Source organism: Gadus chalcogrammus, chromosome 20 (assembly GCF_026213295.1).
Source record: "Gadus chalcogrammus isolate NIFS_2021 chromosome 20, NIFS_Gcha_1.0, whole genome shotgun sequence".
NCBI lineage: Eukaryota > Metazoa > Chordata > Actinopteri > Gadiformes > Gadidae > Gadus > Gadus chalcogrammus.
The window spans coordinates 15621294-15640257 of NC_079431.1; the positions used below are offsets into that span (position 1 = coordinate 15621294).

Sequence of the window (18964 nt, forward strand, 5' to 3'; positions counted from 1 at the left end):
TGTGTGGGGAACTATACACAATAATGTACGACGTTGGAGGTCACAAACATTTTTTGTCTTTAAAACGAGGACAAAATTGTGTGTGCGTTCATGTGTGCGTGCGTGCATGAGAGACAGAGAGGAGATCGAGAAGTGCAGCCCGAACAGACCACTCTTTGTGTGTTTATGCCTTAACAAGATCATCCAATTCCATTCTTACTTGATAAGTCTACTCATTAACTTTATTCCCCCTTAATTTTTCTAATAGACAATTGAAGTGGATGTTATCTTGAGAAAATATTTTCCAACAAGTCATATATAATAACAACAACAGACCTTCCATATCTTATTTCCTGAGCTTCTGTAATCAAACATTAAAATTGTTGATGTTTGACTTGCAGTCTTGTGAGATCATGTGGATGTCACTAGTTGACTGATTGTGCAAATCAGTCTTGCCTTATCTCCTTGAAAACTAGGACCAAGCACTCGACGGAGGGTCAGTCTGATTGGCAGGAGTTTATTGAACAACGTAAGGCAGCGGCCTTATTTGGAAATGAATTGCCTCCCAGCAAAGGCCAGGCTGATATTCATTGTGAAACACAATTGAGAATATCAGGATGGACTCACAAGAACTTTGTTTCTATTCATAAATCATTTGGTCCCAGAAAACTGTTTAGGGCGGAAGAATTAAATGACCTAAATCTAAATAGTTTAGAATTCCCTAAGAGAACTGGACATTTGTAGGTGCTGTTTTTATTCTACAACAGGATTGAACATCTTTGGCTACAGCTATCTACTAGAGATTTGGGATCTGCAGTATAGTGTATGTGTGTGATGCATTCCTTGGTTACTGCTGTTAATTCCCTCTGAGCTGTGGCAATCCAAAAAGGGGGAAGGACAAAGGCAAAGCACTGGAATAAAAGAACAGCAGCAAAGCCACAGCAAGGCACACATTTAAAGGCTATCAACACATACAGTATATAGAATCTGGTTGGAATATTTGAGGAACTAGGAATATCTAGTAATGGGGCTTTGAATAAAATTTGAATGGCTTTCAGTCGTACAGAAAGGAATTTGGAATGGTCTGCTACTCAGACATTAAAAATAAATAACAGAAAATATCAACAGAACACATATGTAATATTGCTCTTGGGAAAATGTGTTTGTTTGAGAAAGGCAAGAAGCATTAAAGATTGATATAAATAATAATTATCATAATAATAACACATTTGATCTAAAAGTGTGTAAAAGGAGTTTGGTATGGAAGATAGAATTGTAGTAAGATGTTATGAGCTAGCAGATAACCGGTTCCCTTTAGGAAAATCAATGAGTTGTGATTATATCTGAGTGAACAAGGAGTATTTAAAAGGAAAGAAGACTGGCATCTTATCAAGGCATCTGAAGCCCTTTGAGACATTCAAGGTGATAGAGGACTATACAAATAAGGTTTTTAATGAAAGGTTGGAAGTTGGTCTTCTCCGCATGGTTTCTGCTACCCCTGCTCTGCCCATACCTGGCAGCAGAGTCATTAAATCAGGGAAGTCCAACTCAGACAGGAATATATTAACGTTCTGCCATTGAAAGAGAATGCAGAAAAGTGAAAGAGAAAAGCAAAAAGTAAATGCCAGAATAATAAATAAAGACTTTAAATAGCCATCAAGGTTGAAGCTCCACTCACAAGAGGACGATCTTCCTGTTGATGTCGGGCCTGAAGGGAAAGGGAGAGGAGAAGGACTGCTGGCTGACCATACTGTCGTCGTGCTCCTCTTGCTTAGGGAGCAAAGGCTCTGGCTGCATCTGCTCCCAGGTCAGTAGCGTCTGGATGTCAACAAACCGGGAGCGGGCTCCCAAGGGGTCCATGATGACAGATAGTGGTTGCCTTCTGCACACCCCACCGCCGTCCGAATTAGACCTTTTTTTGTGGGGTTAGTGCAAAACGAGAGTCAATAGAGAGACAAAAGGACTGTGTTTTTGAATAGCTCGATTCATTGTAAATGTGTGTATCTGTTATAAAAACCGAAGTGGTTTGCCTCTAACTAAAGATGATTACATCCTGAATCTTTACTTACTATTGATCAAGATCAAAGTACTCTACACCGTATACGAAATAGGTAATTACTGGTGTCATTCCTAATGAGGGTTGACTCAATCCAGGTTTGGTATTTGTTATAAAACAGTAAAAACAACAGTATCGGGAAAATAGGTTCCTGTAAACGTATTTTTTGACACCAGCTGCGGTGGCAACACCAAAAAATTGGCGATAGCCAAACATGATCATAGAGCCTACATACATAGGCTTTATAACTTCTGAAAATACTCAACATGTAGGCCTACCTTTTGGAGGTAGAATATCTCACCTAGTAAATCAGCATTGTCACCAAAGAAAAACTCGCCTTGACGATACCAGAGATATGCTCGCAAATAAACGATGGATAGCGATCACTGGAATTGTGATGATCTATTTCCCGTCTCTTGTCCATCAAATGCCGCAATAAATGTAAGAAAACGCAATAATCGATCCGTTAAAACGTTTATTTATGTGGTTTACCGGCCGTTTCTGCAGCATGCTGGTGAATGTTGAGATCTGTGTTCCTGATCAGCTGACACGCAGGACTGTAAGGGACGTGCGAACAACTCCCTGCGCTCGGCAGAAAACGGAAAAAATGAAAAATCACAACAGCGACACTTGTGCGTGTCACACCGCAAAGGTTAAGCTATTTGGATGATATAGCGTATTTTTTTAGATGCACATTTTTAAATTGTGATATTAATTCCATGGACTCTACAGATAAATTATGTTTTGACAGTTTACATACAGAACTATACGTCCCAGTTTTCGCAGCCGAAAGCAATAGATTATCTACACGAATCCGTGGGACCAAACCTTGGCAGGAAGTCACTGAACTATAATTAATTATCCACCAATCCAAACATTTGTGCAGTAAAAATTGAATGTCATGAAATAATTACGGGCGGATAAATGTAGAGTTGTTACAGGGGAAACATATCATTTATTGAGCATTAAAATAATATCTTCATTCGATTCGTACAGTCTGGCGAGGCATTCACACACGCCGGATGCGCTGCGCTGTAGTGTACAAGCAGAGTGAGCTACACACCGCATTTACAGGTAGGAAAGGAAAACTATTTCAGGCATTTACACTTCTCACGACTATAAATCAGGTGTATGAAATGACTTCAACTTGAATAGATTTGTGTGTACGCCGTACGAGAATGAACAGACCCGTTAAACGTCGGAACTTTTCCACGTGGGTTCGGTAGTATCCAACGCGAGGGTGTCGTTGCGCTCGATTTGCTGTTCGGCTGCAGTACACACGGAGTTAGGGGCCGCTTAAACGCGTTTTGCAGTTCAAAGGGGTTATCCCCGATCGCACTAAACTACACAATGATAAAACCAAGCACACTGCTACAATCTGCAAATCCACTGTCAATACTACAGCGTGCAGCATTGCTTATATCTGGTTAACTTACTAACAATAAATGCACAGTTTTGTTGTATATGTCACCGTTTAGTACGAATAAAGTGATACATTGGTCAGAGGTATATGAATATATATCTGGTTGTCTTATTGTCGTTCGGTAATGACTATTGCTGTAAACAGGAATTTCCGTCCCATGATTAATATTGTCTTATGATATGTGTTTTTGCTTTAACCCAGATTAAGTGATCGTCAAGGCTTGCTGGGTCATGGGGTTGACCAAGCAGTACCTGCGCTATGTGTCCAGCGCTGTCTTCGGAGTCATCGGCAGCCAGAAAGCCAACATCGCCTATGTGACGCTGCGCGGGGGGGAGAAGGCAAGGCACGTCGCCGTGGCCGCCTGCGAGCACGTATTCATATGGGACGTCCGAAAAGGAGAAAAGGTAATATTATGGTCTATGTTTGGCGTGCGTTGAATGTGATACATTGCTCCCTGGTAATGGTTCCTAACTTACTGCCTTCACTACTGTCAACGTAATTAACGCAAGACTTGATGGATGTATGATTTAATGAATGGATTTTTGTGGAGTTTATGAAATTGTTGGATTCCTTGTAAATTAGGATGGTTATTGTGTGTATGGTTTCTGCCCCAAATACTTCTGTACAGACTGAAACAATTGAGTAAAGTTATGAAACTGATGTTTGCAGCGGTCTTCTTTCTTCCCTTACATAGTAAGAAGAACCTCAATGTATCATTTCCTTTAACCAAGTAGCCAAAATAATCCAAAATTCCTCTCTCTCAATTCAATGTTGCTTTAAATAAATAAAAAAGTTGGTGTAGTTACCCAGTTCTCTCATCTTCCTCTCTGTATATCTCTCTCCCCCGACCAGGTGCTGATCCTGAAGGGTATCAAACACGAGGTGACCTACCTGTGCCCCGCCCCCGACGGCAACCACATCGCCGTGGGCTACGAGGATGGAGCCGTGCGCATCTTCAACCTGCTCAGTGGAGAGAGCAATGTATCGTTCAACGGACACAAGACCGCCGTCACCGCAATGGGCTATGACGCTCTGGGGGCGCGTCTCGTCACAGGTTCCAGGGTACGATCTCACCCCCCATTGGCTTATCCTATTGGACCCAACCAAAGTGTTGGAGGTGGAGGATTTAACCTTCCATCTGGGGAAACACCAAATCAGAGAGAGTGTGTTTGGATAAAACCTTAAACTAAATGTAAATGGGATTGCTTCTGTATGGTCACATTAAATGTAAAATCGTGTTTTATCTGCTTCCTAATAAATCGTCTTATCCAACCTCTGCTAGTAATGACAATGTCCCAGTGAACATAAGTGCATACATCTTCCATGTCCTGTTGTTTGTTTGACTTTACCAGAGTCTGTGGCTCACTCTTGCTGTCCCTGTCTTTCTATGTCTCTCTCTTTCTCTCCAGGACACGGATGTCATCGTGTGGGATGTGATCAACGAGTGTGGTCTGTTCAGGCTGAAGGGCCACAAGGACTCCATCACCCAGGCTCTCTTCCTGGAGAACCACAACCTACTGGTGACCAGGTAACTGCCTCCTTTGCTACCCCTCTTAGCCCTCATCAGTGACCTCAGCCCTGTCCCAATACCCCTACCCCCTCACACTACTCTAGCCACTACACAATGTTCAAGCCTCTGCATTGGACAATAGTTTTGACCCTCCAGATCAGGGATGGGCAACTGGCGGCCCGCATGCCCACTCAGCCCGCACATACCGGTAATTAAAAAAAAAATATATATTATAATAATAATAATAATAATTGATCGAGTTACAGAAAACTCGTTCAAGAAAGATGAGAAGAATTCATAGAATTCAAAGGCAAACCCATGCGTCTAGTTTGCTTAGAAGCGATATCAGTCATTAAAGATATCCACTTAAGTCGCCACTACAAAAACTACAACTGCTTGTTGGGTTTGAGTTCATTGAGTTGTTGCACTTAATGTTGGGCCACTGTTTTTCAGTTTTTTGACTTCATTGAATGATGATGTATGTGAGCCCTTTGCACTGTTAAAAATACTGACCATTCATGTGGCTGTTTGAGCATGGAAAACATGAAATTAATGTATGTTGGTTCAATTAACATACCGTACATAGGTTATGATTCTGGACGATTTTTTAGGTAGTGGCCATCGCCAAAATGCACCAGAATACAGGAAATCATCTACCAAATTCAAAATTATGTAGCTTCTCTCAGCTCACGTTTAGTTGAAGTGTGCAGTCATGTGGCCCTCCGATGGTTATTATAAAAAATGTGGCCCTCTTTATCATGAAAGTTGCCCATCCCTGCTCCAGATGATGACCACTCAAACTCAGTGAATGCAGATGCTGAAGGGGTTAGAATGGAATGCACATCAACAATGACCCGCAAAGTGAAGAGCATAAATTAATCTAAAGAAATCCAACATGATAAATAAACTAGAAAATGCATTTCCTGCAGAAAATGCGGTGAGTGCTGTAGTAGGAAATCGAAATTCCCTTTGGATATTATTGAAGATACAAGTGTGGCGATTTGTTAAATGGTTTGAACGAAGGTAAACGGTTGAAAAATTATTGAGTTACGACTTCTTGAGAAGTATGAGTGTCAGAATGGGCAGAAGTCTTCAATGAAAACAGCGGAAAATGAAGCCTGTATGAAACTAAAACTGTGATTGAGAAGAAAGTTTAAATGATATCGAAATTCCGTTTCGATATTATTGAAGATACAAGTGTGTAGATTTGTTAAATAGTTTGAACGAGGATAAATGGTTGAAAATTGATTTAGTTACGTCTTAAACAGTTGAAGTACCAGGCTCTACCGTCCTCCCATTGACTCCTATGTTATAAAAAGATAGTATTTTAAAAGTAGAATATCTTAAAAAGTATAAAATATTTAAAAAATCTGAAAAGGAGCGCGCAATTTGAAGCTATTCTGAACATTAGAATATGAATGGTGTCTAGGGGAAAAATTGAGGAAGAAGATAGGTCCCAAAGTTTGTAGAGAATAATAAAGAGGAAAGAAAGAAAGAAGAAAACTTATGAAGAACAATAGTTATGCGCTGGATGCAGCACTCACCTAATGATATAATAGTGTATATACAATTTCATTAAATACCTTTTATGAGTGTAATTAATTCCGATTTCATTTGGTAACTTACCCCTCTGGCTCCGAAGTGAGCTGCTCCAAAAAGAGTTGTAAACCCTCCTTTATCACTTTTTAAGCCTCTTCCACAAATAGTTCTCGGTAAATAAAATAAAATGTACCTATCAGGCACATCGTGCACCCTTTCAAACAAGGCTTAGAAATGTGGGAATAGATGTGCCAACCCTATGGATGCCAGTGGCAATAAAGCGGACTGAGAAGTCCTCCCTTATTTTGGAATTTCTCCCAAACCATTATTTTAAGAAGGAGCTTGTTTGCAAACAAAATAAAATATATTGTGACCGCATCACCAGAAAAGCATTTGCCCATTAGGATAAAAGTCATGAATTCAAATGCATCCTCAGAGTAGTCGTTTGATTGGTTTGCTCACTCAACGGGAAAGAACCTAACATCAGACTGACGTTACCCAGCACGTGTCTCACCTGGTAATGTTACTGCTTTCATGAACAACATGAGCGTACCGGCAGTGGTACACAAATCAAATCATTTGGTTGTTTCCAAAACGATGGGTTGTCGCCCATTGGTGCATATTGTGTATTGGATATATGCACGGCCTATTGGATGTAAGCACATCGATAAATTATAGATATTTGATGATACATACTTTTGTGTGTGTGTGTGTGTGTTTAGCTCCAAGGACAGCTTTGTGAAGTGGTGGGATCTGGACACGCAGCACTGCTTCAAGACTCTGGTCGGCCATCGCAGTGAGGTCAGTACAGAAAGGACCTGCTCCGGCTCTCTGCAGGATGGCTTCCTGTCAGCCAGGCACAAGCTGAAGCGGACCTTGTAGAGAGATTGTTGAGTCATTGTTGTGCATTCTAGGTTGAATTGACTGGTTTTATGTGTGTGCGTGTGCGCCTGTGTGTATGATTGTGTCTCAGGTATGGGGCATGGTTCTGCTGGACCAGGAGTCCCGTCTGCTGACGGGGTCTGCGGACAGCGAGCTCAGAGCCTGGGACATAAACTACTTGTCGCAGGTAGACCTCAACGCATCACTATAGAAGCAACACACCATGTACACCTCATAGCCAGTCTCCACTGGGCATGTGCAGTATTCTACTGCCATAAGTCTGTTCAGTTTAACACTCTCTCATTAAGACATGACTAGCACACATTGCCGATAACTTCAATTCAACATTCCCAATGCCTGTCTCCGTCCATCTATCTGTTTTCCTGACCGTCCGTCTTACGCCATGTCTCTGTGTGTCAGGAGAAAGATGAGGGGGAACCGAAAGAGAAGAAGGTTAAATCTCTGCTGGATGATGATGACGAGGCCGAGGATGAAGCTATGGACGAGAGCCCTGAAGATGTGAGCTTTAGTTAATATTGACCCCCAAGCACTGACAAGTTAACAACCCATTATGGAAATTATCCCAATACAAACCTCATTCCTCCATTTAACGTATTCTTCTCTACCTCCCTCTCCCCTCCTTTTTTTTCTCTCAACCTCACTCTCACTCTATCTCCCCTGCTCCCTCCCGGTCACTCCTTTGCCGCCTTACACTTCTCTTTCTCTATCTCCTCTCATCCTCTCTCACTTGCTCCTTTGCCCCCTATCTCTCCCTTTACGTCTCTCCCTTTGTCTCCCTTTGTCTCTCCTCTCATTCGTCTCACTCCCTTGCTACTTCCTCTCTCTCTCTCCATCTCGGCCTCTTTCTCGGCCTCTTTCTCTCCATCAGAGGTTACTGAGCTGTAAGAGTGCTGGTTCCATCCTCCGGGAGGCCAGGGACAGGGTTGTCTCGATGACAATGGACAGCAAAGCCCGCATCCTCGCCTGCCATGTGAGTAACCCTATCGTTATCATACAAACCCTGAATATAATATCGTATCATCAGCCCTTGCTATCTTCTAACCCAGATGTAAATGAGCTGCTAATGCTAAATCCCAAGTGTATGTGTTGTGTCGCCAGGGTAATGAGCCAGTCCTGGAGCTCTTCAAGGTTCTGTCAGCGAAGGACGTGGAAAAAGCCATGGGCCGGAAGCAGAAGAAAGCCACGAAGAAGGCCGCAAAGTATGCACCGTCTTTTATACGTACTAGTACTACTACCACCTCTTCAATTGAAGTGCGTTTTCTGTTTTATTGCATGTTTTATTTTTGAGAGTCAGGTAATGAACAAGCTCGTAGGGGTTACGGGCTATTTGGTCTAGCATGCCTACCCTTGTAGCTGGGAGTCGTACCCCCTAACCTCTAGACTCCCCTGCCCCCTTCTGCCTGGTGGGATGTCCCCCTGCTGTAGGCTGAGGGAGGACACAGACCAGGAGGTTCCAGAGCCCGTGGTGCAGAAGACTCTGGGAGACGAGATCACAAGACTGACCAAAATCAGGGCTTCTTCCAAAATCAGGTGAGCTTCAAACCAGGCCCCCCGCACCATGTAAGAAACCAGAAGCACCATGAACCAAACCCTACCCAAACTAAATGCACAGTCAACAAAACACACCCTAAACCATGTACAACACAACCCAACATGCCCCAAATGCACCTTGAACCAAACGCACAGATGTTTTTCTTCTTTTTATTACTGCAGTTGTAATATGTAAAATGTAATTCATTGTTTATTAGTATTGTAGATGGGTGGACTGTCTGTTTTGTTGGTATATGTATAATAGATGCTGTTATTATTGATTTTAGATGGGTTGACTCTGTGTGGTGTACCGGGGGAGAGCTGAAGGTGGCGCTGTTGCTCCAGAACAACACGGTGGAAACCTACAGCCTGAAGCTCTCAGACCACCAAGCCACGCCCAGGGCCACGCCCACACCTGTGGCTAATAAGACGTCTCGGCTGACACTGGCGGGTCATCGCACAGACGCTCGCACGCTGGCGTTCAGCTCCGACAACATGGCCGTCCTGTCAGCCTCAGGCGACACGGTCAAGGTCTGGAACAGGTGAGGACTAAACATTGAACCTCCATCTTAACCATGCAGCATTTAACCTCCATCTTAACCATGAAGCATTTAACCTCCATCTTAACCATGAAGCATTTAACCTCCAGCTTAACCATGAAGCATTTAACCTCCATCTTAACCATGAAGCATTTAAACTCCAGCTTAACCATGAAGCATTTAACCTCCATCTTAACCATGAAGCATTTAACCTCCATCTTAACCATGAAACAATTTACCTCCATCTTTACCATGAAACAATTTACCTCCATCTTTACCATGAAACAATTTACCTCCATCTTTACCATGAAACATTTAACATCCATCTTAACCATGAGGAATTTAACCTCCATCTTAACCATGAAACATTTCACCTCCATCTTAACCATGAAACATTTAACCTCCGTCTTAACCATGAAACAATTAACCTCCGTATTAACCATTGAATATTTCACCTCCATCTTAACCATGAAACATTTAACCTTCATCTTAACCATGAAACAATTAAAGTCTGTCTTAACCATGGAATATTTCACCTCCATCTTAACCATGGAACATTTCACCTCCATTTTATCCGTGAAACATTTAATCTCCATCTTAACCATGAAACATTTCACCCGCATTTGAACCATGAAACCTATCTTTATCTTAGCCATGAAATATTACATTTAATCTCACTGTGTTGCTTTTCCGCTGGCACATAAACCATACCGTACTGTGTGGTTTGCATGCTGGCTGTAGCTATCGCAACCTGTTTATAACTTGAGACTAAGTGTACATTTATTTAAATCTTGACCATGAATCATAGAAATAATCTTTGCTAGGATATTTCTGTTGCGGCTGTCTCACGGCATTTGATTGGTCAATCTTCGTTTCTGTGATTGTGATGCAAGTTTATTGGATTGCTAACAGGAAGTCCCTCCTCTTTGTCAGGTCTACCCTGCAGGTGGTGCGAACCATGGAGTGTGACTACGCCCTCTGCTCCCTGTTTGTACCTGGAGACAGACAGATCATACTCGGAACCAAGGTACGCACACGTGTGTACACACAGCATTTTCCTCTGAGGGACTGAAGCTTGCAGTATAACAGAATAGAGCCAAACTGGTGCCGGTGGTACGCTGGGTCTCGTTGGTTCCATGCGGCTTGCTTTTATGTTTTTACGTTGTTGACTGTGTAGTCTGCCCAACCTGGACAACACTCAGTGACATCTGGTGTTCTTTAACCGTGTGAAGATGACTTGTCTTACCAATGTGAATAATGTGTGGAATCGTCAACTCTTTTAGTCTACCATAAATTAACAAACGTAGCAGGATGGACAAGGTGTGGGCCACTGCCGTAGAGTCTGCACCAAATTTATATTGGATTTAAAACTCAAGTGTGTGTGTGTGTGTGTGTGTCTGTCTCACTCTTTCTCTCAGAGTGGGAAGCTCCAGCTCTTTGATCTGGCCTCAGGAGGACTAATGGAGAACGTTGCAGCCCACGAGGGAGCTCTGTGGTCCCTTGCTCTGTCTCCAGATCAGGTATGCCTCTCCGACTACCCGTCTGTTTGTCTCTCTACATACGTGTCAATCTGTCTGTCTCTCTACCTACCTGGAAATCTGTTTGTCCCCAGGCCAGGTTCACCTGTCTCCTTGTTTCTCTCTCTCTCTTGCTCTCTGTCTCTCTTTCTCTGTATGTCTGTCTTACGGTCTACATCTCTCTGTGTATAATTGTATGTATATTTGGTTATAAAAGTTGTTAACAGATGTGTGTAAATATAAAGACGCATGTGTATGTTTTTATAAAATGTACATACTGTTTATGCTAAGTGTGTGTTTGTGTGTAGAGGGGTATTGTTACAGGCGGTGCAGACAAGACGGTCAGGTTCTGGGACTTTGAGCTGGTCAAGGGAGAGGAGAGTGAACAGAAGTAGGTCATCGCTTTGAGCTTATCAGAAACCAATAGTCCTTCACTGTATTGTAATGATGCTCGTAACTCCATCATAGGCTTTGTGAGAGCTCCGTTCAGGGCATTGTAGTCATGATAGCTGTATCCTTAACTAGTCGTATTAGTATGTTGTTTATGTATTTGTATTTTCTCTGATATTTGCAATATGTCATTGTATGTTTTTAATGGACTTGTTAAACATTAAAATTGTTAAGCTCTAAAATATTCTATGTTTCCTAACCCAAACTAAATGTGTGTGTGTGTGTTTTAGGAGGCTAACTGTGAAACATACGCGGACCCTGCAGCTAGGAGAAGACGTGTTGTGTGTGAAGATCTCCCCGAACCAGAGGCTGCTGGCGGTCGCTCTGCTGGACTCTACGGTCAAGGTCTTCTACATGGACACGCTCAAGGTATATAATCCTGACTCTTTCCTGACACACACACACAAGGTGGAACAATCCCACTGACGGTACTGATTCATACACGCGATACATACGCGATGTGAAAAAATCCCAGAGTGCAACATCAACTTTGTTTCCGGTATAGCCCAACCGATATATCGATAGGCCAATTTTTTCGGCTGATCACACATACATCTTATTGACCTATACGTTTGCCAATATGAGCTCATTTAAAAACTTTAACCGAGCACATCAACGTCAACACTAACAGCTTTACATCCTGTTCTGTGTGAAGGTAGCTCCTCCCCATACAGTTGGTCCCCATTATGTTATCCAATGTTGCTGTGGCCCAAAGCATTACTGGAGGGTGAGCAGCAAAAGAGCTGCTCCACCTCCAAAATACCACCAAATAGATAAATCATTATATCTTGAATAACGGCCGATATATCTATATTTTGAATATCGAGGGCCTTCCCTCCAGTCAGATTCAATATGTAGATTAATATGGGTCCTGTGGTCTGTTGAGTTGGCAGTGCTGAGGTTTTTATCAAAGGAGACTTAAGTCTTGTTTTTGTGTTGCCTCTAGTTCTTCCTGTCGCTGTACGGACACAAGCTTCCCGTTCTCTGTCTGGACATATCCCACGTAAGTATGCCAGAAAAAACCAAATGATTCAACAAACAACAATTATTCCACTATCTCTCACTCAACGAAACAAGGAAGTCATACGAAAGTTATCCTTAAACAGTTGATTCATATTTCTTCTTCTTGTGCTCCCCTGACCTCCAGGACAGCACACTGATCATCACAGGCTCGGCCGACCGAAATGTCAAGATCTGGGGGCTGGACTTTGGAGACTGTCATCGCTCTCTGTTTGCCCACGACGACAGGTAGGGTCCCAGAATAAACCGGGACACATTGAGGCACATTATAACGATGTCACGTTTACACACCTTGGGTCCCGATTGTGAAGACAAACTACAAGTTTAACTGCTGGGTCATGGTGTCTTGTATTGCCATGAAAATGTTGGCCAAAAAAATGCAAATGCACTAATAAAAGCAATAAAAACTATGATTAAACTAATCAGATGAATTGGCATCCATTTCTCTCCCTTTCCAGCGTCATGTTCCTCCAGTTTGTTCCCAAGACTCACCTGTTCTTCACGGCGGGAAAGGACAAGAAGATCAAACAGTGGGACGCAGACAAGTTTGTGCTCATCCAGACGCTAGAGGTGTGTTTCTATCCCTCTCTCATCAGCCCTCTCTCATCAGCCCTCTATCGCTTCAGCCCGCTCTCTTGGTCTCACAAACACTGCTCTTTTTACGTTTCTAGAACATTACATTTTTTGAACCTACCAATCAGCAGAAAACAGTGTAGTAGTTAATGAGTAGACACTTTCTGTCACCCTGACAGACAATAATGAGCCCTTAATGTGTCCCCTCAGGGCCACCATCGGGAGGTCTGGACCCTGGCTGTGAGTCCTAGTGGAGACTACCTGGTTTCCTCCTCCCATGACAAGTCCCTCCGGCTCTGGGATCGAACCCGCGAGCCCATCATTCTGGACGAGGAGCGCGAGATTGTGAGTGGGCTAGCCTTTAGCAGTTTAGGAGTTTGAATGGTTGTGAAATACACAACCATGAATAATTATTTTGTAACGTTCAGTTCCGTAGTTCATTTCTACCAATCATATTGTTTATATTGTCATATTTCATGTAATTTTTAAAAAAGTTACTTTCATTATAGAACTTAATAGCCTTAATTATAATGATAAATATTTTATATAATATTATATGCATATATATATTATATATGTATCTGACTACTAGGTACGACTTGGTATTTTTAATCTCAATTGTGTGTAGACCTTTTTGTTTCACTCCTATTTCATCTGTACAACATCAAACAATGTAAATAGTAGATACCTTTTGTTCCCGGCCTTTGTTTCCTAGGAGCGCGAAGCAGAGTTTGAAGAGAGCATTGCCAAAGAAAGAGAACCTGTGGTGAGTGCACATGAATAAATAAATCTAAAAATGAAAAAATAGAGACAGAATTGTTGACTAACTTTATAATGCAATCTCAACACATGTATTGTGAAAGTGATTTTGCGTTTGTTTGTGTGTAGTTGTCACTGATTGGTTGTGCCCTGTTTGACCTCAGGTTCCCGGGGAGACGGAAGGGGAAGTGGCTCCGGCCGCCAAGAAGACAGTGGAGACGGTGAAAGCTGTGAGTTGGTTTGTTTAAACACCCAAAGAGCTCTGGCTGGTTGGCGCCAGCCAGAGGACCAGGTCATAACAGAAAACCCCTCCTTGGCGTGTGTGTGTTGTGTGTTGTGCATGTGATGACCTGCCTGTGTGTTGTGTGTGTGCAGGCTGAGAGGATCATGGAGGCTCTGGAGCTCTACAGATCGGAGAGCCGCAAGTTGGAGGAGCACAAGTACGCCTGTGAGAACGCTGGCAAACAGGTACATCATTCACTCACACACTCACTGGCCTTGCAGGGTTAGCTAAAGCATGCAAGCACTTTAGCTTGGATTCATCCAGAAAATAAGAGCGACTTGCCACCCCCTGTTAATGCATGAATATCAAATCAATATTTTTTAGACATGGAATTGCACCCCGACTAGTTTTGTACTGTGACATAACTGGTAGTTAGGCATATTCAAGAGCTACAGAGATTTTTTTTTTCTCCATACATTAACTGAGGGTGCCCCTCTGCAAGTTGATGTGTAACCAGTGACTTGTTTTCCTAGCTTTGCTCTGTCTCCATCTAGTGGCACTGTCTACAGAAATCCTTAAATAATCTAATACTACATTGTATTTTGCAGTTGCCTCTGCCCAATCCTAATCCCATCCTTGTGGCCTTTGGGAATGTATCGGTAAGTCACAACTGGATCTGTCTTTTGTTTTGTTGCACTAGACTTCAAACGGCACCAACTTTTCTTGTGAACCTCTGAACAGATGACAACAGAAATCAGTCTGCATCGCTCTGATGAAACTCAACTAAAATCTGATGACATTACAATGTAGTGAGATGTTGTTGATCGCCATGGTAACCCAGTCTGTCCTCTCGTCCTGTTAGCCTTCCCGCTACGTGTTGGACGTCATCAAGAAGGTCCGATCCAGGTGAGAACTCCTGTCCACAATGTAACCTAATGATCATGCCTGCTGTTTTACCCGCAGCCAGTAGCTCTCCAGCTACAGGTCAATTGGCTGCAAAGCCAATAGTTTAGCAATGCTAGAAGCTTTTCACCTAGGCTTGCTAACATGAGGGCAAACCCCCAAATAATGTAACCTAGCCAACATAGGTGCTAATCTTATAGGGTTGTAAGAGAAGGTCAGGTTGGGGATCTTGTCTTGATCATAAAATAGTTTACCGCCATTTGGGTTTGAATTAAAGGTGACATACTATACCACCAGTTCTGAGTGATTAGCCAGTAAAGTTTTTAGTTGGACACGCCCACTTGTGATGTCAGAAGAGGCAGCTTTTCAAAACGGCTTGTAACGGCTAATCACACCACACCTGGTGGCTTGCCATGGGAGCTTTAAGAATGTTTAGATGTACAAGTCCCAAGTAAAGCTATCCAGTTAGTTCTGATTGAATATTAAAATGAGAAGCTCTTATAGTTTAACTGTGTGTCTTATCTGTAACAGTGAGCTGGAGGTGTCTCTGCTGGTGCTGCCCTTCCCCTACGTCCCTGAGCTGCTGACCCTCTTCAACAGCTACCTCCAGGGGAATCTGGAGGTGGAGCTGGTCTGCCGCTGCCTCTTCTTCCTGCTCAGGTACATAGCAGGCTGGACAGATGGGTCATTATACAGGGTTCTACCTGCTTAGGAACATAGCAGGCTGGACAGATGGGTCATTATACAACCCATCATCACGTGTAGACAGATCATGATATACCGGTACATCAAAAAGGGCTGTGCAGAATGATTCCCTTGTTCATTATGTGTCACCATAGTGTATTATTATGGGATGTGTGTTTGCAGGATCCACTTTGGCCAGATCACCAGTAACCAGATGATGCTGTCAGTCATTGACCAGCTGAAGGACAATACCATCTCCAAAATTCGGGAGATCCGAGTAAGTAACCATGCAGACGCACCCTATTATGGGATATATATAAATATTTTTTAATCATTACCGGCAAGTCTAAACTTGATCCAGTTATTATTGAGAACATTATTTACTATTTAATCATTAGAATTATTCAGATGTGAAAATTAGGATAGGGCTTCTACATAATGGCGCACATTGCACATACCTCCATTTCGGAAGTATAGGGCTTGTACATCAGAATGCATCATGGGATTATTTTGAATTGGCTGTGACATCACCATGATCACTGTATTTGAGTTGTATCCAAAAGGTTGTAATGGCTTGGGAAATGTACATTTACATTACCTCAGTGCGAACAAGATGTATTAGACTGAAAGATACAATAGAAGAGTGTGTTATGCGTGTCTAAAAGGTGTTTTCTCCCCCGCCCTGCAGGACGTGCTGGGCTTCAACAGCGCCGCGCTGCAGTTCCTCCAGAGAGAGCTGGAGAGCAAGGAGGAGGTGATGTTCTTTGCCGACGCCACCGGGCGTCTGGACGAGAAGAGGAAGAAGAGGAGGCGGAGGGAGAGAGTCATCCTCACCATTGTCTAGACCACCAGGAGGATTTATACCGTTTAGTTTTCTATGTAAGCGCTGATGATGAGTCGTTAGAAAGGATGTAACTTACCCATGACGTTTTTTTATTTCCGCAAATAAACTGTCTCAAACCCGTGACAATGTCTCTTGATGGCTTTCAACACGAATAAAAGCGAGTGCACCAACGAGCGAACTGCTGTAAAACACCACAAGCAGGGGCGCCACATAAAATACAATATGTGGAAGAGCTTGGAGAGAAATAACTCTACACACACACAGGGTGGTGGAGGTGGGGGGCGCAGGGTCGAGACCCTCTGAGTACCAGACCACCAGGTCTCCCCCACTTGCTCCCTCTCTGGCAAGAACCCCTAGTCCCTGGGTTCCCACACACCCCCCAGTCACCCGCCAACCCGGCGCTTAAATCACCCAGATGTATCGGGACTTTACGGCGTGTAAATGTACGGTAGAGTGGATTTACCGTCGCCAGGCACTGGACCCGCAGAGTAAATCTAGCGGTGTCAGAGAACAGCTGGACAGAGTTGCAGCGGAGGTGGATTTCTGTCTTGCCTGGTTTTGTAGCTTAGGCCTAATGTTCTGAGCATTAGAAACATTCAGATTAAGGATTCTTTAGCAATCCCAGAGGAAATTGTAGGCCTTATTTGTTGCTGAATTGCTCTTCTCCAGACAGTACAAAAAATGCATGTAAAACCAATGTTTATTATCACAATAAAAAGGCTTGCTTATGTGCATAGGACCTATAGGCCTACAGGAAAAAAAAAGAAAGAAGAAAAATATAATCTAAACAATGTGCATTCAGACACTTAACTCTCCACCAGTGTGCTTACGTGGCGACCAAAGTGAAACGTTAAACATAACATTTAAAAAAATCTTCACTCCGGGTTAAAGTTAGCATGATCTCGGGGCCGACAAGGAAGCCCTACAAGAACGACCGTAAAGACCGCCGTAGGGTCGGTGTCGGAGCTGTAAATATCACACCTATGAAACATTCCTCGGGAATCTTTCCCACGCCGAGCCAGCCGTACCGCGCTCAGATTATTTACAGACTGTATAAAAACGTAAATCGTCTCGGGTTATATTTGTTTAGCTACTACTTTAGTCATGAGGGATAATAACAAGAGCCACGTTTAGGATATAATACCTTTTAAAATGGTGCATTTTCTCATTAAAGAATAGGGAAGTAACACAATAATGTTACTCATCAAGGTAAATTCAAATAAACTAATCCAAATGAATTTGTATAATATCTAAGGTAAGCCTGAATACAATTTTGAATAAAAAAAAGTGAATTAAATAAATATCTGAAACCATGAATAGGCTACATTCAAATTAATAATAAAAAAAGATCCACTTCTACTTTCACAAAGTCACCCGGGGCCTCACTGGCCTCGCGGTATGTCTCGACTGGAGGATTTCTCTTCATAAATGGAGGCCTCTTCTGTAATTGCTCGCTCTCATAGACCCCCTTTTATTTTATATATAGGCCTACATAAATACCAAATACCAGGTGTTTTAGTCAGCGTATAATCTTGTATTTAATTTAATAAACCGACTGAAGCTGAATTCTTATGTTCTAAAAACATGACCAGAGCAATTTGTTTTAATACTTCTATAAATAAATATAAGCATTGTTTTTTTACTTCCTTATTCTTTTTGTAAAATATAATATTTTATGTTGCGTGTATAATGCAATTTACAGTTTAGTTTCAGAATAGATTTTTAACTCACCGCTAGGTGGCAATATTGCATCTATTAAAACCTTTCTGCAACAGATCGTCAAAGTAGGTATTCTAATCATCGTCTGTCTTTAAAATGTTCACCTGCTGCTGTGTACAGCTCATATAAACAGAGTAGAGCAGTTTTCTCAATGATATTTATGAATATCAACAACATGCTTTTATGTGAAAGGTTAATTTGCAAAAACAACTTTCTAAATCTGAGATACATTCCATTATCATTATATTCAAGAGATCAATTACAAGATGCATCAATTTAAACAACAATTATTATGGCTTTAGTTTCTAGTCAAAAATATAAGTTGTGCTAATATATTCATAAAACAATAGATTAGGGGTAGGCTAGTAAAACAACGTCAGAAAAGGAAATACCAGTTAATGCACTCTATACGTTACTCTGTGAAGGGCAACCTTCAACCAGACTGGATTTTCCAGCTCAACGTATAGCAATACATATAGTAATTTTCTGTCCCTGGATGAATAACAGTTAGGAAGAAAAGACGATGGTTAATCCAGGTTTAATAAGAAACCAATAACCACACTTTGATTCATCAGAGACACTTGGAAAGGTTAATGAACGGAAGAGTTGTGTGTTGAGGAGCAAGGCTGACTTTAGGTTAGTGTGGGATCCTGAACCCGGGGCAGATACAGTTACATATCAGCTCCGCACTGACATTGTTACAGTGCGCAGTTGTAACACGGCGCTCGGCGGTTCTCTGGACTGGATCTTTGTCTCTGGATGGTAAATCTGATCTGGGATATAAATATGTGTG

General features: G+C 42.3%; 2 protein-coding genes across 5 annotated transcripts in view; one reads left to right on the top strand and one right to left on the bottom strand.

Moving 5' to 3' along the window:
* The window catches only part of gdap2 (ganglioside induced differentiation associated protein 2), a 28136-nt gene extending 25374 nt beyond the window's left edge, over window positions 1-2762 (bottom strand). Inside the window, exons 1-2 of one of the 3 annotated variants that reach the window (XM_056579265.1) lie at window positions 2528-2762; window positions 1658-1891 (exon numbers count right to left, since the gene is read on the bottom strand). In XM_056579265.1, coding sequence (XP_056435240.1) covers window positions 1658-1839 — 182 coding nt within the window. In that variant the 5' untranslated portion in view covers window positions 1840-1891; window positions 2528-2762. Of the gene's footprint in view, window positions 1-1657; window positions 1892-2313 lie in introns of all 3 variants that reach the window. The other 2 variants (XM_056579266.1, XM_056579264.1) reach the window with 2 other exon arrangements.
* A 261-nt stretch (window positions 2763-3023) lies between these two features.
* On the top strand, window positions 3024-16593 carry wdr3 (WD repeat domain 3). 2 transcript variants are annotated; one of them, XM_056579262.1, is made up of 27 exons: window positions 3024-3109; window positions 3660-3862; window positions 4311-4520; window positions 4868-4986; window positions 7230-7308; window positions 7481-7576; window positions 7810-7908; window positions 8279-8380; window positions 8509-8609; window positions 8836-8940; window positions 9228-9482; window positions 10413-10506; window positions 10898-10999; window positions 11305-11387; window positions 11677-11815; window positions 12393-12449; window positions 12594-12694; window positions 12925-13036; window positions 13250-13384; window positions 13755-13805; window positions 13963-14028; window positions 14174-14266; window positions 14630-14680; window positions 14884-14927; window positions 15456-15584; window positions 15792-15885; window positions 16297-16593. In XM_056579262.1, the coding sequence occupies exons 2-27, from the start codon at window positions 3689-3691 to the stop codon at window positions 16450-16452; spliced, it is 2847 nt and encodes a 948-aa protein (XP_056435237.1). In that variant the 5' UTR covers window positions 3024-3109; window positions 3660-3688; the 3' UTR covers window positions 16453-16593. The 2 variants fall into 2 exon arrangements, with proteins under 2 accessions (XP_056435237.1, XP_056435238.1); XM_056579263.1 differs by lacking the exon at window positions 3024-3109 and adding an exon at window positions 3188-3541.
* Window positions 16594-18964: the final 2371 nt, after the last annotated feature.